The sequence below is a fragment of the Haemaphysalis longicornis genome, unplaced genomic scaffold, assembly GCF_048455015.1.
Source record: "Haemaphysalis longicornis isolate Haplotype H1 unplaced genomic scaffold, Haemaphysalis longicornis Haplotype H1 scaffold_255, whole genome shotgun sequence".
Lineage (NCBI taxonomy): Eukaryota > Metazoa > Arthropoda > Arachnida > Ixodida > Ixodidae > Haemaphysalis > Haemaphysalis longicornis.
The window spans coordinates 27033-50461 of record NW_027526317.1 but is presented as its reverse complement, the minus strand read 5'-3'; the positions used below and the strand labels follow the sequence as shown (position 1 = coordinate 50461).

The following is a 23429-nucleotide window of genomic DNA, read 5'->3' as shown; positions in this document are numbered from 1 at the left end:
TCAGACCCCTAGGACCAGCGACAGTTGGTGGACCGGGCACGCAGGACCGCAACCACTGCAGGAGCCCTGGACTGAGGGCTTCTGGAGCCCCGGACAGCCAGCCGCAGCCAGGGTATCCTGGATTAAGGATGCCCTCTACCAGGCGGGCGCCCTAACATCTGCGCCTCAGGCTCACAAATAAAGATTTATCAATCAATCCCGCTTTCAAGAGCGAACCTCTTCAATAAATCTTTTACCACCACCACCACCTCCACCCAGGGTTAACTCGTCGTAGTTGGGTAAGCCATCCCAGCCACAGGCGGGGAGAACAACCACTGTAATGGCGCACGTAGCACGACACCAGTATTACCGCACAACGTGGAAGCTGTACATTTACCGCACCCACTTCCTGCCAGTCTGTACATCACGAGCTTAGAGGGATAGGGTTTTGAGGAAACCGAGATAGAAAACAAGTGGACGCATTTCCGGGAGGAGTACAACTTGAGCTGCACCGCCGATCAGGAATGGACGGGTCAGCGTATGCCGTAAATTGAGGCAAGCAGGGGAGAGAGTTCGTCTCATGAAGCAAGAAAGCCAGGCATGGAGCTTCCCGAGACAGAGCCTTTCATGGATCTCTCTAATTGTTGTAGAGAGACCCCCACAGTTCCACTGAACAATATATTGTTGTGGTTCAGGCATGCTAGCGGACTGGTTAGCGAAGTTATGCGGCGAGTACGGAAACCAGTGTCTGTAGCAGTGCACCACAATCTGGGGCAGTTCCGTGTGGGTCAGAACAGAGGAGGCAGGCTGTGAGGGAAGTTCAGTCGTAGACGGGGCGTGCTGATGAGCCTTGGAGAAGGGACGAGGTGGATGAGGTGGGTCTTGAGTCGATTGATGTAAGTTGTGCTGCCGGCACGTTAATTGAGACCTTCGCGTGTTGAGTTTCTTAATTTCAACATGCAGTAAGGCCAGCTGTTGGTCTACGGCCACAAGCTCATCCTCCGCAGGGGACAAGGGCGTCTCAGAAACAGCTTTCCGGCGACGGCGCAAACCACGAACAGCGTCTCGATATGTTGGCTGCGAGGGAGGCTCCGTAGCCTCCTCCCGCTCCTCCCCTACATCCTCATCCTCTTCTGCCAAACTGTCGAAATAGTTGAACGTTGAGGTTGGGTCTGGCGTGGAACGAGAACGCCATGCACGGTGCTTCGCACGCGTGGTCTTGCTCTTGGTGGGACGGCCTTTATCTGTGATCTCATGGTCGTCAGAGCGACAAAGACCACACTTAAACTTTGGCTTTTGGGATGGATTAGCTTCGACCTGATTGGAATCCGGTGTTGGGCACGGACATGAAGAGCTCATGTGGCCACGGCGAAAGCAACGGTAGCAGTGCACTAACCCTGCTTGGAAAGGACGAGGTATGAGGGCACAACCATTAAAAAAAGCCACTTTGCGGGCTCCAGCGGGCACCAAGCGTCACAAAGCAGGTGCGGCCGGACCCCATATACCGCACGAGAAGAACTTCATGCGTGTCACACCTGATGTTGTCGCAAAGGTAGTCCGGATCCTCCCCGCGATCGACGCCCGTGACAACATAACGGCGGATGCCAGTTCGTGATACCAGGTACGCTTGCACTTCAAGAATTGTCAACAGAAAGAGCTATGTGCTGCAGAGAGTACAACTTAGCCACTACATTTAGAGATGTTACCCACACTGACATAGTGTTTGTAGCTCGATGGAAGGAGTATACAGTAAATCCAGTTGTTCCGAAGCAGTCACCAAGCAATTTCCGCAAAGTCTTCGTGGGTAGACTCAGGATGTTGAAATGCTGCCGAGGCTTGATGGCAACTTTGTACCTGGCTTGTGGCAAGAAGCTCCGCAGGGTGGGGGTCGCGGAAGCTTTCGCGAGAGTTTGAGTGGAGTTGGCAGTGGCACAAGCCGCTTTGCAGCAGGCGGTGCAGTCCCTCCCTGCATAAGAACAGTATGTGGCTCTTCTGCAGATCGCTTCGTGGACGGGTCGGCAGTTACCTCCAAGGAAAGTCGTCAAGCACTGTCCTCGTCAACTAACTACTCAAGGCAAGGAAAGTCGTCAGAGGTTCCAGCAGCAACATCAGCCGCAGCAGACGTGCCTGGCAGCTGTGTTGTTTCGAATGGTGGTCTCTGGTTCCGCCCGTTTGCCATGGCAGGGCCGTGTCTTGGTCCCAAGGAGCTTAGATGCTGCAGGGCTAAGCCTAGCGGCCGAGAGTAGGGATCCGGGCTTGCGGACGACCCCACGGCGTTATCCTTGAACTTGCCGCTGTGTCGTATCAGTGCCAGGAATACTGTAGGGACCTTACAAACAAGCAGGAGTGATGCAACAAAGGAATGGAGCCCGCTGAGGCGAAAACAGCCAGTAGGCGGAGAATGCCAACAAACCGCTCCTTCATCGTCGTCGTCCTTCTGCAACGAGTCCTTCATTCTTAACCATATCAGCAGCCTTGGTGCCAAAGGTAGTGGAAGAGGGTTTTCCGACAGTACACCACTCATGACAGGCTGTAGACGCTTGATCTACGACCCAAGTTTCCAAAGAAGGTCCTCTTCACCCTTAATTGTTGGAGCGGCGCTGGCTACCACCGTCATTAGTCAGATACATTTGGACTGAATATCAATACCGCTGAAAGTGACGGATAATAAGTCGTCAGATAGCCGAATTGGTAGGGCATTTCATATGTAAACGGAAGGCGTGGGTTCGGTCCCCAATCTGGAAGCGTCTTTTTCACCAGTGTCTTACTTAATATGAAAGTATAGATAAGGTTATCTTCAAAATGACCGTCCCAATCTGTAACAGAAATAAAGTTGTATCGTTTGCGCCCCTTCTTAGTTTTCCCTGGATACATGTTTGTATATAAACACATCATCATTCGACGATCGCAATAATCCTTTCTCTTTCTCCGCCCTATCGCGCATCCCATTTCTCATGAGGAGAGTTACCAAAACAAAGTTTTGCCTTTTTGCAGTGTTCCCTTCTGCAGTGCTTCAAATTCCATATTATGAGTACGGACTGCCGCGGTAAGTTCATTACAACCATTTAATATTCAAACGTAAGGGATCATAAAATCGTGTTTTATAGCGTGGCATTTAGGCAGCTGTCTTCGAGATTTTGCTTATTGAAACTGCACTTTTTTATTGCTGAATACAAAACCATGTAAACCTGAATATATTCAATGTGTTACAACCATTCGAAAGGGTAGTGAGAACCACATAACCGCCAAAAGGTGCAATCAGTCGCTCGACCGCATTGTTTCACGAGCTCGACACAACTGACATTACTTGTGCATATATATACACACGCCTCTCAATAAAAGTTCTTTTTTTGTTCGTCTGCGGCAATCATTGTTTCATCGTTCTTCTGCGGCTCCCGTCGCGATACAACAATGGCGATGAGGATGCGTCTTCTGCTCGCGTATCAACACCTGTAACTTTTCTACACCATGAGCGGTATATGGCTCGCTCCTCCACACGTCTTCTGCCTCAGCCCGGCCTACCTCCTGTGCCCTGAACGCAATGGCCCCATGTGGTATCGGGAGCATCCGACATCCCGCCTGAACGTCGCAAGGCCTTTCTGCTACACAGCTTCGGCCTTGAGGGTCAACCTGTCTTCGCCAGTCTACCACTTCCAACTTCTTAGAACGGTAAGTCAACCGCCGGTGACAAACATACTGAGACGAGAAAGGCCGTCGTCGTCCAGCCTTCGGTGTATGGCTCAGCTATAGCGACTTCAGCAACATTTCAGAAGCTCATGTAATTTCGTCGCTGAAAGTCACCGCTTTCGCCGTCGCTTTCAGCAACCTGGAGAGTCTGTTAAGGAGTACGTTGCCGCACTACCAGCGCTCGCCGCTGCATGTTTTTTGCGTCCATTTATGATACGCTTCGTGACGAGGTCGAAGAAATAGTCGCGTCCCGCCACCTCCGCAAACTTCGTCATCTGCACCAATGTGTAAATGGCAAGCAAGACTACAGCAAAAAGTACACAGACCGTCGCAAGGTCGCGAAGAAGAAAACAGTGTTGGTGATTTCGCGAGAATCAAGAAAATCGGAATATGGGCTAAGGGCGACCTCGCGTTTTGTCACCCATGGAAGGAGTTCCGCAAACAAGGTCCATCAGTGCTTCGGCTTGACGATGGATGAACTTGGAAAGTGTCGCATTTATCCAAGCTACCTGCACCTTCAGTCTCGAGCAACCCGCAGCATAACACTGCCTTCAAAACCACAACCACGTCTACCGCAACCGAGCAAACCGAGCATCGCTCCTCAACAGAGCCGTCCGAAGCCTCGCCAGCTACCTCCACGCTATAAAGGCTCCAGCGCCAGCTGCATGGGAGGACCATGTGATTCTACGTAGGAACCATTACCGATGAACCGAAGGCCTCCGGATCGATAGGGGTACCACGTGTAGCTGGTTTTTGTTGTGTGCAGATGGGTGCAGTGATACAACTTGACTGCTGCATGAACTGTGTTACGACTATGCAACGTCAGTTATGACTCTCGTTCGCCGAGCAGCATCGCGCCTGGTCGGCGGCTGACTTTAACTTTACTGGGGTGTTCAGTGAGGAGAGAACCCTTTGGACTCGTTTGGACCAGTAACAGGGTGACTGCAAGCTCCGGAATTATCGGTTATTTTTTATCTTCTTTGACATTATCGGTTATTTTTATCTTCTTTGACATTCCTGGATGAATCTCACTTCATAGTAAGAAGCTGCTGATTACAACCAAAAACTTTATAACTGCAAGTTTTAAAAACTCGCAACAAATATTTAAGTTACTCATCGTATCATTCTCTACAGGTATCAAGAAGGTATGATGAGACATCCAGCGGGTGCTGCGTGGTGACCGTGTAGGGCATACTGTCGCGCGATGGCGTTGGTCCCATTAAATGATAACGCGGCGTTTCAATGCACGGTTTCTCTACGACGTCATAGACACCTGAATGGTGCACTTTATTTCAAGTGGGCAGTTTCTGGACGGATGTTTTGAATTTCAGAACGATGGAAGACCCGTGCACCCATTTAAAAAGGTTAGAGCTCTTTTGAAGATACAGGATTTATGGCACTTCACTGGCCTCCAATCAGCTTCTATGTAAACAAAATTAAAATTGGCTCCAATCCACGCAGTGAAGGTGGTTGGAAAGCAAAGCTTTAAACGATTGTGATGATCTCAGTGTTCGGTGGTGGGAACCACGAGACGTGTACCCAAGATCAATCACGACAGAAGCGACAACACGAAGGTGAAGCGTAGATGCAATATATTGCAGACAGCGGGAAAGCTGGGATGTGCAGAACTAGACGGAAAAAGAAATAACAAAATAGAGAAATAAAAGAATGAAACACAAAGGGAGAGGAAAGCGTGGATAAGTCCTTCCCTGTTGCAGTTTCTTGCCGATTTGTGAGACGTAACACAAGCGTGAAGCAAAACTAAACAGTCTCACTTATGCAGTCCGTTGAGACTCGGTCGTGAGTGGCTCGATGGCTCCACGCTGACCGGGACGGAAGGCGAAGCTGCCAGGCGCAGCAAGAACGGCAGGAGAGGGATCCCGGCGCTGTTGCCCGATGCAGTAACGGATGCGGCTGGTGACCAGGAGGTACCTAGTGATGTCCCGGCGCGGTCGCATGGGCACCGTCGATGGGTGTATTCACAGCTGATGCAGGCGCACCCCGAACGCTTGTCCGGCCAAGAGCCCGGTCGTGTTCCTCCTCCTCTTACTCTTCTCTGGAGGCGCATACCCATTAGCGAGTGATTGCCCTCGTCTCCTTCCGCTGCTTTCTTTTCTGCGCCGATTTCCTTCCTGGAGCTCATCCCATTACCCCCGGCTTTAGAAAGTGTTTTGGGGTGACGCCACACACACACTTTCAGAAGACTCCGGTGGGCGAAAGGTGGTGCAGGAAAAGAAAATAAAGCACTGTTCGCACAGTCAATATATTTCACTACCCGGCCGTAAGCATCGTCTGGAGTCCACGACACCTCACTGCAGAGACGCCAAAACAAGGTTGAACACTTTGACCTCCGAGCAGATGCTTATGTTGATCGTGCCCCGTATGTGCACTATGGGCTTGTCGTTTTGCTTGAAAACAGACTTTCCGTTACGCACAGGCCAACAGTAGGCAGCTTTCTCGTAGAACCGACGCCCACTTCACATTTCGAATTTCCTGTCTTGCACGGCTCACAGGTCCTAAGAAATCTTCGGACGTCGGCGTAAACATTGGGCCAATAAAAATCCCGGACAATTCTTTTAGTTGTTTTTAGGAAGCGATAATGACCTGGTACTCCTTCTTGAGCCTTCTTCATTACCACGTCTCTGAAATGATGTGGAATAACAAGTTGTTGAATGAAACGGCCAGATGGTAAAGCGTACCGACGGTACAGAAGCCCCTTTTGCCAAAAAAAAACTTGCAGGGGTTCTCTTTATCGGGACAGGACACTGCCGCCGATATCTTCATGCAGTTGTCTAGCGTCTTGTCTAGCTGCTGCTGTTGGCGCATCTCTTTTGTTGTAACACCGGCGAACATGATGGGACTTGCTGGCCGGTTATTCTGTACCTTGTGATGGGTGTGGCTGGTGTTCTCGTCGGCCGAAGGAAGATGTGCTGCACCACCAAGCACCGCTGGAGTCGCTGGATGTCTTGGCTGCTGTGGCTTCCATGCAGGGTTAGGACTGTTCGGGTCCCTAACGCCTGGTACGTTTCCAAGTGTAGGTCGTACAGGGGATCAGCCATGCATTTGGCCAGGACTTTTCCAGTGAAGTATACTGTATCCACGTGAATGGAAGCCTCTTCAAGTCTCCTTGTGAAAGAAGAGGAAGAAGTTGGAGACCGAACACAAGACCGGCTGGAGTTCGTGTGCCCTAAAGAAAGGCGACATCCACCCGATGGCGACGTCTATGCTGCAGCGCTGGGACGTCGCCAGCTCTAACGGCACAGCGGGGCCCGCGCCGTAGGGCCGGACACCCGTCCATCTTCGGGCACCCGAGCTTTGCGCCGGGTAGCCTGGTCATTGTTCACCTTGCGGGGGCCGACATGGCATCGGGTGGACCACCTGTTGTTCTTCTCACAAATCGAGGCACCCATGCCTTGCGCCGCCGGGGAGCCTCGACTCGCACCGAGTCATCGGGCCACCACTGTTCACCGTGGATCTACCGCTCCTGCCATTCAAGGCAGCGGCGCCAAAAATACCCGAACTGTACGCTATGGCCACCGAGAACTCCAGAACGAGAAGCCGTCTGGCACGGTTACGCTTCCAAATGGATGCGCCTTACACCGTACTTGAAGAACTGCGAGCTCGTTCTTCTCTTCGTCTTATTAGTGACATTTAGCGGGTCCTAAAACTATTGTTCTTAGTACCAGGACCATTCTATTAAGCTTTTCTTTTTGTAGTGTGTGTGTTTAGTGTTGCTCCCTTTGCTGCCTTCTCCCATATTCAGTTTCTTGAGCCTCTCATAAATGTGTCTAGTTTCTCTCGAGACCCGTGTTGCCTCTCGTCTTTTCCCCTTCAAGTGTGTGTCGTCTCGTTGTTCATTATCACCCGAACCCTGACATCATCACAACGACACCCACCACAATTGTCCATGCGACTTCAATTGAATTCACACACGTGTCTCGACAAAGAGTGAAACCAGAGATTCTGCCAGCTGTTACCTGGATTCCCGGGGGCGGCGTTCCGAACGCAGCAGAAGCGTCGACCACGGCCGGGCTTGAGTGGCGTACTCCGCCGCTGTAGCCCGACCGTGAGTCGGGAGAAAGAAAACGGAAGGGGCGAATTTCGAAACGTGAGCTCCCGGAACCTAGCCATCCTGTTGTGCTAGCTTCGGGGTACACTACCGCGCGACACAAGCGCAGATACGAAAATAATTCTGCATGTGAGCTTAGTGATTCCCATTTATACCGATTTAAAATAGTCATTTTCGTAAGTTTGAGCATTGCGAGAAGGCTGAGGGAACATTTACAACCACTATTTTTCAGGATCAGTTGCTCCTTCCGCCTTTTGCAATACCTTTTGAAACACACCCGAAGTGGTATTCATCAATTTAGAAAACGGAGTCCCATTCGTGGCAAGCATTGCGCAAAAGGTAGCGTTTCTCTAGCGGGGAGATGTCTGTGTGTCGTATATCTAAATTTTTTCCCGCCCTTCAAACCAATCCTTAATGTATGTTTGCCGTACGACACTTAATTCCTTCCGTTCCGGGTTATCCACAAGGTGCTGTTGAACAAGTTAACCAAGCCGTGCGAAGGAAGCGCGTAATGGACGCGAAGTTGCGCCAAACAGGCACAAACAACCGTGGTAAAGCAGACGACAAAGCCGTACCGTCGACGCGCCCGCCAGCGAGCAGGCACCTCCGCGCAGGGAGCGCTGGGAAAATTGGCTGCGCCATCTACAAGGTGCTCCGTGAGTGCAACCCTCCTCGTGCTCCCCCTCCCCCGCCACCGCCCCCGCCGCGTTGGCAGTTTGTCCCGCAAGCCGCGAAAGAACCATTGGCTGGTAGTGGTAGAAAGCTCTGCTTTAAAACATCTGAACAGTGGTGAAAAAGTCACTGGCAAAAAACGCTTAAATAGGAGCAGTTCTCATGAGTTTTGGACAGCAGTTTCTGACGAATTGAAGCATCTGAGTGAAAACGATGGGGTTGCGATCTTACAAGAGTCGTTGCCACGCAGGATGGCTAGCGTGACGAAGGAAAAGAAGGCTCTAATAGTTACTAACAGAAATGTTAAACGTAAACAAACTGTTGCAGCGAAACTAAATCTCTTTTTGTTCTCGTCATGCTGTCTGTTTTTCTTGTCGTGATGCTAAGTGCATGCTGACACAATAAAAAGGAAAGTCAGGCCTTCCAAAGTATAAAAGAAACAGCCCTTGACACAATTACAGCTCATTTCATCACTCAAAACGTCGCCGATTCAGTGCATCATTTTTAAGCGTAAGCAAGTTCCTAGAAGTCATTTCCAGGTAAGCGAATCCGGACAAAACACGCATGCGCTAGCAAAATAGAGAAAAAGACTATTAGCGGTCATACTGGCACCTATATGTATTATTCCACAAAACTAATCATGGTCAGCTGGTCAACGAGGGCCACCCAAGCCAACCATACCAGCCAGTTGGGAGAAGGAGGGTTAGGTTATGAGGCAACTGCTGGAAACCGGGAGAAATAAAGTGATGCGCTGAACGTTTGGGTGCGTAAAGCAGCATTGGCGACACGATGGGTCTGAGCGACAACCGTAGAGATGGAGACGCGTAGGAGTAATGAGGGTATTAGCTGGATTGCCCAAATGTGTGTGCCTTTGCGTACTGGATAGGAAAGTGTGGGGTGGTGGAAGAATGTGTACCGAGAGCCGGAGGTGTTATTAGTTCTCTTTGAGGGTCTTCTTGGAGAAATATGCTTCATCCGCCACGAGCAGGGAGGCCAAGGGTTCAAAAATGTCCTGCTAGCCACTTCCGGGCCAGCAAGTGAATCTGCCTATTGCCGATGATCCCTGAGTGGCCAGGCAGCCACGCAACCGATACTGGGGCAGGAGAGAGGATCGAGAAAGCTTCAGAGAAGGTGTCATGGAGATCTTCTGGAAGTCAGTTGGCGAAGAGCTGGAATCAACGCCATGGAGTCTGAGTAAATGCGATAGCGGTGAGAAAAGAGTACGATAATTAGTTTTCTAGTTGCTTGAACGTATGCTGCCAGTTAGAAGGCTAAGGGTGATGTAGGATGAGAGAAAGGGGCTGCTGTGGATATTATGGGAGTCAGTGGGCGGAGGGCAATGCACATGGTAGTGGGAATGCGCTTGCCGTCTATTCTTCTGGAGGGGGGATGTCGTATTGGAGGGAATAGGGACACACAGCGGAAGTTACAGGGAAGAGGCCGTTGGTTGGTGTGCAGAGGAAATTAAATTGGCCGCCAGCAGCAGCAGCCAATGACCCGGGCAGCGCAAAGCAGACGGCCGAGCTTTCAGTCTCTGTGGAGGCGCAAACGATCACCAAAAGGAAGAAACCCGTGGCTTATACTTTCTCTGTACAGGCGTGTATTGGGAAATGCAATGCTGCTTTGTAAATTGAGTGAAGGGTACAGTGATGACTTCCCATATGTGTCCCTGTTAATGTACAGACTGGGAGGCAGTACAAGATGTTCAGGGCGATGGATGTTACCAGTTGACTGACTCCGTGTTCATCGAAGCAGGATCTAATGATGAGCCGACCACACGGGCCTACTTGCAGCGAAGGGAACTTTCTAACACATGCTTTATCTCGTCGCAGTTTTCCGTTCTCGCGGCTGGGCCGCGCCACCAGTATCTGTCGTCTGCTTTTCGTTTATTTCAGCTTAGGCTGTCCATGACTGTACACACTGTAATACAAGTTTGAACATTTTATTTTTGTGGTGAGCTTTGCGGCTGTTTCATTTCAGATCCCTCAATTTTGGAGCAATTGGTTCTGTTGTCGGACATGAAATGACGCATGGCTTCGACGCTCTAGGTGAATACTAACAAAGTCATTGTTTCCTTTGCGCGAGTGCGATGCGAAATAAACAGCGTGACTACCAACTCACAGGTAAAAAGAAAGATTGTTCTATTGATCATGATCGTTATTTTAGAGGGAAGTTCTTAAGCGCCCGCTCCTTTGGTATCGCATAGTCTTTCGGCGTCATCCCCGTTCTAACCGGGGGAACGGAGAGGCCACTGAAGATAGGGCGAGCAAGAAAGCGGAGGAGGAAGTATGGAAAAATTTGAGGGGAGGGCGGTGTGCCGCGTCTACGTGAGACGTGTGGAAAAAATCGCGCCTCGGCGTCTTGTGGCGCCCGAGAAAGGAGACGCAAAACCAGGCATCCATGTAATCAAACGTCTTGTCTTTTTCAAGCGCACGAAAGGCACAAAAGCCAAGATCGGGATACGTGCTGCACTTACGTGGGTCCTTCGTCATCGTCTTCGTTGTATGGCTCCTTGGAACGACGTGGCATTTCTGCGGGAGGTTCGCACGAGATTTACAGCATGTTACCCGGCGGCGACGAGCTACAACAGAACGCTAGTGTATAGCGCAAGTCGTCTTGCGTTCGTTTATGAGGCGATCGGATCCTGAGACGCAGTGGGTATGCGCCGTCACCGAGAACACTGCAGTTAGTGCGGCAGTCATATGTAGCATTACAGAGTATCGTAATGTTCAGCCAAAGTTTTTGGCAGCGTTCTCCTCATTTCTTTCAGCCATTGATTACTACTGAAAGTTTCACTTTTTCTTAGCAGTGCACAGTCACCAAGCCACAATGCGTTGGGCTATGTGAAAGGTAATATCGATTCTATTAGGCATTGTAGCGGACAAAGCACTGAATAGCCTATCATTTTGTCTCCGTCAGCGGAAATATTTGCCGCTGCACTAATTGCGCCTAAGCTCTACATGTTTAGGGTGATCTGTGGCCACTGCAGAAATCTGGAAACGAGTACGCAACTCCTCTTCCTCTTTACAAGACAGCCTTGGAGCATTGTATATACAATCTTCATCGCCGCAACAAGGGCCAGGGTGATAAAGTACACGAGCAAAGCAGTTGCTTCATATAGCTACACATGCTTGTGTAAAACTTCATATTGTGACTATTGGGCTTGCTTCACTGTTATTTGCTTGGTTTACTTTTCCTGCAAGACTTGCTTCACATTATTTCCATTTTAAGGAAGTCAGTTCGACGGCGATGGAGAACTGCGAAACTGGTGGAGCAACGAGAGCCGCAAAGAATTTGAGGAAAGAGCCATGTGTTTTGTCCGGCAGTACAGCAAAATTGACGACCCTGTAGCTGAAACAAAGGTGAGACCTGACGAATTGCTTTACTTTTTTTGTCAGAAACCTTCAACTTCAGAAATTTGGCTTGCGGGACTACTTTTATCGCTCAACCATTTGTATGACATTTGCCGCACTACCACTTGCAGCGGCACCGCAACTTTGGTCTCTTTTTCCAACCGCGAAATAACCGCACAATTTTGAAGCCTCGGGAATTTCTCGCTCCAGGCACGCTCAACCTTGTAACTCACGACGTTATGCGTTAACATGGCTCTTGCATTTATCATTGGTTTGCCTCACCTACACAAGCCGGGAAAACTATGTTTCTAAAATAAACACTGCCCAGGATCACGGGAACCTTCCTCAAGCTCTGTTCCTTTAGGTATATTTCTGAGGCCACAGTGTCTCAGCTTCTGTCGCACACGGGCACGCGATGACAAAGTCGGGCTCCGCTTATTCCTGTGATCATAGGTCGGATAAATAGGTCGGTAAGCAGATAAAATCACTCTGATGCCCCGCTACTATCTGCACATTATTATCTGAAGAGATCCGTAAGGTGAATGCGTTAGCGTTCCTTCGATAACTAATTTTTTTCTGCATAATGAGTGCCGTGCACTCATACGGATACCCCATTTACGCGTGGGAAAGCTTGGTTGCGCAGCAATAAATCAACAAAGTCTTTGCTTGTGCGCCTTACGTGTTCTCTAAACGCAAACTTTCAATCACTCACCAGGTCGCCGGTACCTATCGATGTCGCAAAAGCTACTTTTTGATGTTATGCTTCTTCTTTCTAAGGCTTATTTTATGGTTCCAGCGTCTTAGTGTTCTCCGAATAAAAATATTAGCAACTAGCGCTAGTACTGGACGATACCAGGGTTGGCTAATGTAAGAGCGGGTATAAAACATACTGAGTTATGCATTAGTTATCATAATGGTTTAGTTCACAGGGAACAGTTAGGAACTCCCGCCTGTGATCAATAAATGGGTTCCTACCGGACTGGTGTGGTTATAGGAACGGGCTTGATGTGATGTTTTGTTGGAATTCCGCAACGTTGGTGGGTTAAAGGTACATACGCCTGGAAAGTGTTAAAGCGAAGCTTTCAACCGCTCACTGGTATCGTCTCTAGCACACAAAAATGCAGTGCAAGAAAGCCAACTTTTTGTAAATGTGAGAGAAGTGAGGAAAAATTAAAACGCTTCCAGTGGTCGGGATCGAACCTGCGTCCCTCGCGGATTTCTGTCGTATTGCGCCTCTGCAGCACCGTCAAAGCAGTTTTAATTTTCAGAGGGTTGCACGGACGTGTAAAACTAGAAAATGCGCCCCTCCGTATAACGACGACGGTGGTTGGACGCTAGACAAAGCCATGGAATGCCTGTATCAGAAAGAAACCACACTCTTGCGCCTTACTCTCCACCAATCGGAGATTGTCACCGTACATCACACCGCATACCGGCCGCATAGATGGGTTGGTTCGTTCGCTGTTGGACTTCATTTTGGAAAGTTGCGCGTTCCCGCATCGTCATCATTTCGAGAGAGAGAACAGCGGCTCCACAGGGAGGCGTGTGGTTACAGAAAAAGCAGCGTACTTCCCCATTAGATGACCAGCGGTGAATTCGAGCACGGGAACATTGGATTAAATTTAAAAATCCTATTCTGTATTCGTCATGTGAGCTTTTTGGAGCGGATAAGAAAAGCCTGAATGGAGGGGAACAGAACAGACGATGTAATTAGTTCAAATGAACAATTAGCACACGTATGGTAGCGTGGGCTTGAGGGGTGAGAGGGGAGAGAGAAACGATAGTTACATAACAGGCACAGCTGAACCCTCATCACCCATCGCCAATATTTACAGTGGAGGAAGACCATACGTTGCCAATTGTTTTTACTCCCTTAATGCTGTAATAAGGAAACGAGGTCTTACTTGAGCTCCTTTTCCATGGTGGGAATGTACTCCCGAATTTTTGAATTCTGTCGCTACACCATTTTGTGCAGTGTGTTGATACCGCGTCGAAGCCATTTGCACTTTTCGGTTGGCATAATCACAAATTCCCGCTTACACCTATATTTGTTTATTAAGGCAAATCGCTGAAATAGTTTCTGGGTGTTTCTGGAGGAACTATTGCAAGAAAAGCAACCTGGATATACAGTCGCTGACCGTTTTTTCGGACTCGGCGGGACCCGCTAATCAGTCCGAATTATCGGTAGTCCGAAAAGAATGATTCACTCAAAAAAAATTACGCCCACCTCCCCTCGCGGGAACCCTGGTGTGATGCGACGCTGAGGGGGGTTCAAGCGCACGCGGAGAGCAACCGTCGACCGAAAGGCCACCGGAGAGCGGCACACCGGTTACATGCACAGCGCGCCCGAAGGAGAGGAGACCGCGGAGAGAGAGAGAGTACGGCACATGCGCAGCACCGCGCGCAGTGCCGCCCACCGGCGGAGTGAGAGCGCGCTGGGCCGCACACCCGCAAATGTTAAGAGAGAGTGTCGCTCTCACCTGGGCACGTGCCGGCGCCAGTGCGACTGCCGCGGCTATGAAGCAACACAATCCAACACAATCCACTCTAATCCAATCCAATCTAAGCCAAGCTAAGCAAAGCCAAGCCAATCCAATCGAATCCAATCCAATGCCCCTCGCGAGAGAGTCTTCGCTATCGGAGAGGAGAGGGGTGAGCGGAGGAGAGTGCGGACGCCGACGACGACTACGGATGCACGCAGGAAGGACAGGGCCGCCGACAAGAGATGCTCTCAGCGTCGCATCTAATAAACTTTTATTGGCACAACGGCTGAAAAAACATATGTATGCGTGTCTGTACACACCCACGCCTACGCGCGACTAAGTCCGCCTGTATTTCCGCCAGCGTTTGTCCGTCACTGTAGGCAGACATTAGCACTGTTAGGGCTCGCGCTAGATCAGTATTTGATGCCTCTGGCGTTGGTGGCTCGTCATCATCTGAGTCGCTGTCCACCTGCGCCGGTTCGAGGACCTGGCGTACGATTTCGTCGTCATTCAACTCGGCACACTGCAGGACGGTTCTATGGATGTTGGTGAAATCTTCAAACGTAGCCGCTCCCACATCGACACCGCTAGCACGGTGGTCATCGAAAATGGCGGATGCTGTGGCAGGTGGCATCTCTGCTGTGGGGTTCTGGGCTGTGTGACTATCCTCGTCCTCACTGCCAACCACAAATCCCACATGCCGAAAGCAGTTGCGGATCGTGTCCTGCGGAACTGCCCTCCAAGCATCAGACAGGATGCTTATAGCCGACAGCACATCCACAGCGTAGCTTTTGTCACCGCCCACACACAGCAGCACACGATTCAGAAGCCGCGATCGGTAGTGCAGCTTCACGTTCTTGATGACACCTTGGTCCATGGGCTGCAACACACTTGGCGGCAAAACTTCCAAGGTGATCGCTTTCAGGTTGCTGATGTGCCCGTGGGCACCACAGTTATCAACGAACATAAGCACCTTGCTCTTCTTTTGCTCGTACTTACGAGCTTCCGCATGTACTCCTGAAAGAGGTAATCCGGGCCTTCTAGTTCGCTTTGTACCAAACGGAGCGAATTAAGTCCTTCAAAACATCTAGGGTTTCTTGATTTGCCTATGACGACCAGTGCAAGCTTCTCTGTCCCTGACATGTTGGCTCCCACGACAACCGTCAATCGCTTCTTACTGTGCTTCCCGCCATGGCAGGGTTCGCCAGAGAACGCAATCGTCTTTTCAGGCAACATCTTGTAAAACAAGCCAGTCTCATCACAATTGAATATGTTGTCTGGGGTGTACTGGCACAGCAGGGAACACAGCTTGTCGGCGCGGTAATTCGCCACGAGGGTTACGTCGACAGCACCGCTCTCGCTACACATGCATTTAAAGGCCAGGTCGTATCTTTTCTTCAAGTTGCGCAGCCAGCCATCGCTGAACTTGCAGTCCGTAATATCCATGCGCAGGGCGAGCGTCTCTGCCTTTTCCTTAAGCATATCTCCAGAAACAGGCACCGTTCGAGCCAAAGTAGCACGCAGCCAGATGTTAAGTGCCTCTTCCAGCTTCTGGTGGCTGCCGTCTCGGAGAATCTTTTAGTTTACCGCAAACACTTTTACCGCTGCCTGCAGGATCTTCTCGTTGTTCTTTAAATAATCGGAGACGGTTTGCTCGGAAACCGAAAATTCGCGAGCAACGTGGCATTGCTGTCGGCCGCTTTCAAATTCACGGATAATGGCAGCTTTTTTCTCCACCGTGAGTGTCTGGTAGTTGCCTCGTTTCTTTGTAACTCGGGATAGCTCCCGACGGCGGAGTTCTGACGGTGCAGGTGGCCGTGGTGGCACGGGTGGTATCGGAGCCATTTCAGAAGATCAGTCTTAGCCCGCCCAGGAGCAGACGTAACGGTAAACAAAGCACAGAAAACGACTGACCGTGATGACGGCCAAAATGCGCAACCATGTATCGGGCAGTCCGACAACTCTCTTCTGTTGGGCCGCGCCCCCGCCAGGTGGGGACACAGGTCCCGTGAGAGCACTGTGAGAGCACCGAAGCTGGAGTCCGAAAAATAGAACGGCGGGCTGCGCGGCGCCCGAAATATCGGTCGTGGATATACATAGACTTCAATGGGATTAGCGGCTGTGCCGCGAAGGTGTCCGAATAAACAAGCGCGTCCGAATTTCCGGCGTCCGAATAAATGGTCGGCGACTGTACAAACTTGCTGTGCAGTTAGCGAGATATCCGTAACAGCACGCAATTTACGCTAAATGCAAATACGTTCTATTAGCAAAACCCGGGAACCTTTTTTAGAAAATTGAAATGATTACCTATACGTACCGCCAAAAGCCAGTTCGAAAGCTTTATGTGCCAGGGATACAGTGAAGCATTCGTAAAGCAATATTCTAGCCTTTTTAGCTCTGTCGGGGGCAAAAGTTTAAAATTTTAAGCCTGAAGCGTGCCGTCAGAATGATAGGAGTCTACTCGAAATTTTGAAGACTTCTGAAACGGTATTTTGGCTTCGCGTTGATATACCTGTTATGCTTTTTCAGTAGGTTGGGTTGCAATTTCAACCAATCTTTGTGGCCCTTTTACTAATGAGTCCGTTGAAATCTTAAGTTGTTTTCTGTATTTTATGAGTATCCTCTACAAATAAAAATAAATTCTATATACATCAATCCATCAAACGCATATCGGGGAATCAGTAAAAACATCCATGAGTGAACCTAAGCGCAAAGAGACAAAGGGACGAGAAAGGGAAGCGACACCAGCGCTTTCACTCATGGATGTTGCACTCATGTATGTTCACAAACTAGCTCGTCTGTCCATTTTGCTTCAGTAAAAATATGTCAGATATTTTGAAACGCCGATTGGCGCCGTAGGAGTCCGTGATTCCGAAACCCTGAAACTGTTTTAAATGCAGAGCCTTTCAGTAACTCACGATGTCACCCGCGTTGGCGTCCGTAGTCCGCACGCTCGCTGCGCATGCGCGTCGAGTCGAGGCGAAAGCGAACACTCTCTCGCGAGGGGCATTGGATTGGATTCGAACACTCTCTCGCGAGGGCATTAGATTGGATTCGATTGGATTGGCTTGGATTTTATTGGCTTGGCTTGGCTTGGCTTGGATTGGATTTGGATTGGATTGGATTAAAGTGGATTGTGTTGGATTGTGTTGCGTCATAGCCGCGGCACGTTGCGTCATAGCCGCGGCAGACGCGCTGGGGCCGGCGCATGTGCAGTACTCTCTCTTCCGCGGTTTCCTCTCCTTCGGGCGCGCTGCGCATATAACCGGTGTGCCGTACTCCGGCGAAGCAACATCCGCGCTTGGCTCAAACACCTAGGGTCCTCGCCGCTTTACAAGTACGCCAACGTCGTCGACTGGGACCGGCTTACGCAGTCCCTTCAACGTATATAAGCGGCGGAGGGCGCGTTCGGAATTCAGTCAAGGGCGTCTTTGCTTGGCTTTCGCTTGACGTGATGCTTTGCTTGCCTCGAGTAGATGCGACGCATTTACTCGAGTTCCCCCCGTGGGAAGATGCGGGCGGCTTTTTTTAGAGGCTTTTACGGGACACATACACATATCGACAATAACAACTTCGATGTCTTAACAAGTGAGATCATCAGAAACTCGTGAAACCGGAATTTTTTCCCTTTTCCTTCCTTAGGGGTGGAAATTACGAAAATCCACTCTTAGTGCGCGTTTTCCTGTCTCAAGTTACGCCAGTTTCGTCTGGGCGTTGAGTAGGGCAATGAGTGAGTGAGTACGGCACTTCTCTTGATAGGTATATGAGTGATTAGGGCACTTCTCTTGATAGGTATAGATAACTTACATTCATTTTTATTTTTTTCCCAATATAATTTTGTTTGTACACCCCTATTGAACGTAGCTGGACGGATATAACACTGTGAACGAGGACATTGCTGACAACGGAGGGCTACGCACAGCGTTTAAGGTAAGTTCTGGTACGCCTTACACAACCTATATTTTTTCCAACCAACTTATTCAGAACATTTCCTCGCTACTGTTTCTGGCCATATTTGTGCCCGTTAAAGAACATCATAGCTGCGGTCGGGCGTCGGTTACAAGTGAACACCAGCTTGATGCCTTTTGACAGTGTGTTACTAAATATCTTTGAGGAAGCGTGCAGGCATTTTGCTTTCGCAGCAACAGCGTCTAAAAATATAAAGAGACTTGACTGATATTCACAGGCATCAGTCCAAATAGTTAAACAATCTGAAGTCATTTAGCAGAGAAGTTTTGGGCCGCGTTATTCCTGACGTTGACCCGGAATGCCATTTCCCACTTGAATAAAATTTACTTTTAGTTTATTCGCGGTGTTTAATACAAGAAAATATAAAATGGCCTATATTCAGTTGCGAAAGTGAGTGAGAGAGAGCAGAGAGAGAGAGAGAGAGAGAGTGAGAAAGAGAGGGAAAGAGATAGACAAACATTAATTTTGGCGAGCCAGAACTAGTGACTGGTAGCGAGTGTCGATTACGTTTGGCAAGCACATCCGGTAGTATTGGCCCCTGCACTCATATTATGGTTCCATTTAGCTCCGCACAATTTTTACAAAAATGTTTCATTTATCCCATATAGAACAGCATTGCGTTAAAGAAGCAGGTCGAAGTTTCTTATAGCTATATGAAACATTTTAAAAACACTCGGATCGGGGACCTATATACTCATGTGGAAAGGTGTTCCACCCAGAATGCTCAAACAGTGTTCCTAATACACTCCAAGAACAGTCGCAGCTGGGGTTAGCGCCAACAGTCTGGAATGACCTATAGTCGCGTAGAAACGTGCGAATTTGGCGAATGACGGGGCCTAGCATGCAACTACAGTAAAACATCGAATCTTCGCTTGGACAACAACGAACGTACACGCCTTGCGCTGTTTTGTAACCGCAGAACATATTCTTTACTGTGAACGCATGCTCAGCCTCGTTATTCGCCATATTCGCACATTTGTTCGCGACGATTGGTCCTTCTGAAATATTTTGGCGCACTAGATCGTTCGGTCGACAGAAAAGCTCCGGTAAGATGTCTGGACACACAGCCCGTACTTGAAACGGGCTTCCTTGGCGTCAAAGCGGTTATTTGAACTTCGCGAAAAAGAAACGGTTTTTAATAAGACAGTACACATTTTCATCATGAAGAAGGAGTACAATAGTGTGCCTTTATCTCATAAAGCATGTATCGGCATGCATGTATGTCGTTCGTGGGTTCGTTCACGTAATGCGCCAAAAATTGTCGCAAGGGTTTGTTCTTCGTTTCCGATTTGTGCCTTTGGAGGTTTGGATGCACTTTGAGCGAAATGTGGACGCGTTTTAGCAATTGATTTGAAGCAGTTTTGGATCAGTTTTCAAGCAAGAATGCTTCCGCGATTTTGTGAACTTTTTAAAGCAAGGGATGACAGAGTATTTTGAGCAGCAGAGTGGCAATCATGAGGCAAGCTATACGTTTGACTTTACAGCGACAACATCAGATGCCTTGTAAACCATGCAACGTTGCTATAAGAATAAAGTAGGCCTCCTCACTTGTTTCGCTAAAAGTATATACAATGACCTCCCGTTAAAATGAACTCGGTTAAGACGAATTCTTGCTTATGCCGAACAACCGGGGAAAGTTTGTTTGGTTTTCCATAGACCCAATGCAACAAAAATCTCCTTGAAACGAACAGCCTTGCACGTACTCTTCGGTTAAGACGAACAACTTTCGGGTGACCACCACTACTGGAGATTCGGGGTAGCGAACATGGCAGTCCTGGCGGGGTTCGGCGGGGCATTCACGCGACCAGAAGGAAAGAAAGGTAAAAGTAAACCACAGCACGAAGCGAATTGGTACTACGGAGGAAGGGAGGGGGCGAGAAAAAAGACACGCGGAAAAAGCCAGCACTTTTGCAACCCTTAAACCCGCGGAGCCAGCGGCAAAACAAAGAAAGAAAAGAGGGAGAGCAAGTTTTGTGGTCGCTCTGCTCGGGAGGAAAGGGGCCCAAAATTAGGAGAATAAAAAAGCAAACAAAAAAATCTTCGGCGGAGACTGTTCGCCAACGTAGCAGCTCTCCTTACCAATGCCGTTTCTCAGCGGGAGCATGTCAGTTCGCGCCGTTTCGCGTCGCGGGTCCCATCGCGTCACCGCCGATAATGCGAAGAGGTCCCTCTCTGTCTCTGTTGCGTTGTCGCTTGAGATAGCGGGTGTACGCTCTCCGTCGCTGCTTGCACTGGATAAAACCAGGTACGGGCACTGGAACACAGTCTTCTATCGAATTGCGCACTCAAATTAATGATTTTCTTTCTCTTTTTTCTCCATCGTAAGTGTACCTCATTCACCGTCTTGAAGCAATATATTTACATGCACCTAGCGTGTGGCCGATTGTTTTTTTTTTTGGGAGGGCTCCTAAGAGGACGAACTTCTGATAAGACGAACGAATTATCATGGTCCGGGAGAGTTTGACTTCACTGGAGTTCTCTATATACTCAATTGAAGCATGAACACCTTCAAGAATTAAACGAAAGATAAAGTGCCGGAACGATTCTGATAAGCTGAACAAGCGCTTGCATTGGGTTTCCCATGCCCCAACAAGAGCACCCGTGCTTCCCTCAAGGAGAGCGAATGCGGGAATTCGAGAACTTGTGCTGCGGGTAGGAAGCAAGGAGCATGAAGTACGCCTTACCGCCACAGTAGCGCACTAAAACACAGTAATCTTGAGCCCAGCTACTGGCACGTAATAAAAGTTTCGGATGCCATTGCCATTACTCGCGCGACGCATAGCTCCTTGGGAGTACATTACCATTACAGATGGCAAGCCACTACCCGTTCACATGGGACCTCGTCACGGCACTCCCGCTCCACACAGGCGGCATTTAAACACGAGTGTAGCATCTACGCGGACGCTGCCACGCGCTTTACGGCCGACTCACACATTGTGTATGCCATGGCGTGGTTCGATGCGACTACTGGACTTCAAGGTCACGGTTACCACGTCGGTGCCACTCCGGCCCACAGCACACAAGCTGAACTGCAGGCCATCTGTGACTATGTCGACGCAGCTCTCCAGGAAGACCAAACGAGCTGCCCTGTATATCACCATGTGTTCACGCACTCACAAGCAGCGTATCGAGCCTGTGTCAATGTCCAATTCACCAGCCCCGTCACCAAAGTCATTCGCCGCAAACTTCGGAAACTCGTGGCATCGGGTAACGGCTTCACACTTCACTGCGTGCCAGCACACTGCGGCATCCTGGGAAATGAAATAGTGCATCGACTAGCACGCGCGCATTTACTCTCCGTGCTAGCTCGGAGCCGCCCCTCAGTCGTGACGACGGCGTCCTTGCCTGTGCTTGGAGAAGAAGCCTATCCCACGGCTGAGCGACAGCTTAGTCAAGCCCGCCGGAATGCATACCTCGCCGCCATGGCCAACCCTTTGTACATCCCTGCAGTTCCTTCCCGTGAGTTCTCGCAGCGGGAAACTGTCACCATACGACGGATTCAGACAGGAGCACTGCTCAACCGTTTTTTATCGCCGTGGGGCGGCTCTCAGTGTTCCGAGCACCGTTTCAACAAACAACCAACAGTCTTGCTGCTGCACACCTCATCGAACACCACAATTTTCGCCAAATTACTGCGACCAAGCCTTTTTACCACCAGCCAGCGCCGCAACACCCCGCGCCGCCCTATATAGCGCGGCCACTGCCCTCTCTGAACGTCTCCGCTTCCGTCTCGTCGCATACGAAGCACAACATACATAGAAAACATAGGATTAATAAATAGACAAAAAACGCTGTCTCAAACGGCTACATAAAACATAAAAAATTTAAATGCATGGTTAATGGAACTACACTATGTGAAACGAAGGTAAGATAAGTGCTGTTCAACGTGGATTCTAGATTTTTAACATGAACAAAGCATTTTAAACAAGAAAACACGAGTTACATAAAAGCGTGAAAATGAATAGAACAGCAGCTTTATACGGTTCCTCAATAGAACTGACATTAAACCAGACTAGGAGTGTAGTTGGGATCAGGGGCTACAGCCGGGGTGAGGAGTTGCCGGTCACTTCCAGCCCGGTAGTTAAAGGGTGGTGCAAAAAAGTGGCGGAAAGCCAAGATGTAAGTGTCGGTTAGAATCTGCGGCCACGTATGTGGTTATCCAGGGATACTGGCGAAGAGTAGGGTAAGGTGTGCTTGTGATTCGGTTTTGGGTGTACACGGGTCGAGTGGGTGAAGTGTCTTAGTGTGTGTTATGTTGCCTCCCTTCTCAGGCTGTTATAGCCCCGAGTCGGTATTTTCATATTCATGCCTATTTCCCAACTAGGCCTGTAATTATGCGGTTTAGCTTCCGGTGATGATATTGAGTATTCATGTCTTTTTTTTAGAGCCTGGGATGCCTAAAGTAGGTGCACGAATCTGGTGTCTAGAGTAACAAACATGCTGATGCTGAGAACGTAAAGCTACGTATGTTGATGTCGGTCTGTATTTTTTATTCTGGCTATCCAATCAGTTATTGGGGAAGGCTGGCATGGTGGTGGTTTAGGTGCGAGTAGTTCAGAATGTGTGCGAATTGATTAGTGTGTGCGGCAGGACTTGTTTTTCTATAGGGCGCGGTGCTAGTGGTGCTGTTAAGAATGTAGTGGTCGCTGCCGAGGCTACGGGCAAGACGTTGCCATGTGGTGGGGAGGGTGTTTATGGTATTGGAGAAGTCTGGTGCCGTGTCGCGATGTGTGCTGGTGTCGGCCCTGATGGGAACGTATGTTTTGTGTTCAATAGTGAGGTGGTGATGAAACTTTTCGTTTTTCAACTCTTAGTGTGGTGACCCCACTCTGGCTAAGTGGCAGTGAAATATCCGGCAATGGTTAAGCGGGCTCTGTCCGTTTCTGCCAGTTTTACTGTAAAGTTTGTGCACAGTGTGCGTCAGTCAACGAGTGTTACATAAGTGAAGTGCACAGGTGGGTTTGTGGTGCGGCTTTCAGGTTCTGATACGTATGAAGGACGAGGCGGGTCAAAATTCCCGCTATAGTGCTTTGAACATTTTGCAGACTACTATGCTGTTCTGCTATTCATTTGAATTGCGGGTAATAAACGCATTTTGCCTCAGGTCCGGGTTCTTGGAGGGATATGACTTTAGGCTGTTCGGGTGTACTGTCGACGAGGGCTTGAAGCAGCTTGAAGCGCTGTGCGTTTAGTGAGAAATATTCGAAAAATTCACTG

At 49.4% G+C, this 23429-nt stretch overlaps 1 protein-coding gene across 3 annotated transcripts in view; it reads left to right on the top strand.

Annotated features, from left to right (window-relative positions):
* The window catches only part of LOC144172726 (neprilysin-1-like), a 140964-nt gene that overhangs the window by 111309 nt on the left and 6226 nt on the right, over positions 1-23429 (top strand). For 2 of the 3 annotated variants that reach the window (XM_077701338.1, XM_077701339.1), the window contains exons 15-18: positions 2974-3025; positions 10388-10455; positions 11639-11769; positions 18108-18173. In XM_077701338.1, the coding sequence (XP_077557464.1) occupies positions 2974-3025; positions 10388-10455; positions 11639-11769; positions 18108-18173 (317 nt within the window). The remainder of the gene's footprint in view (positions 1-2973; positions 3026-10387; positions 10456-11638; positions 11770-18107; positions 18174-23429) is intronic. The other variant, XM_077701340.1, reaches the window with a different exon arrangement.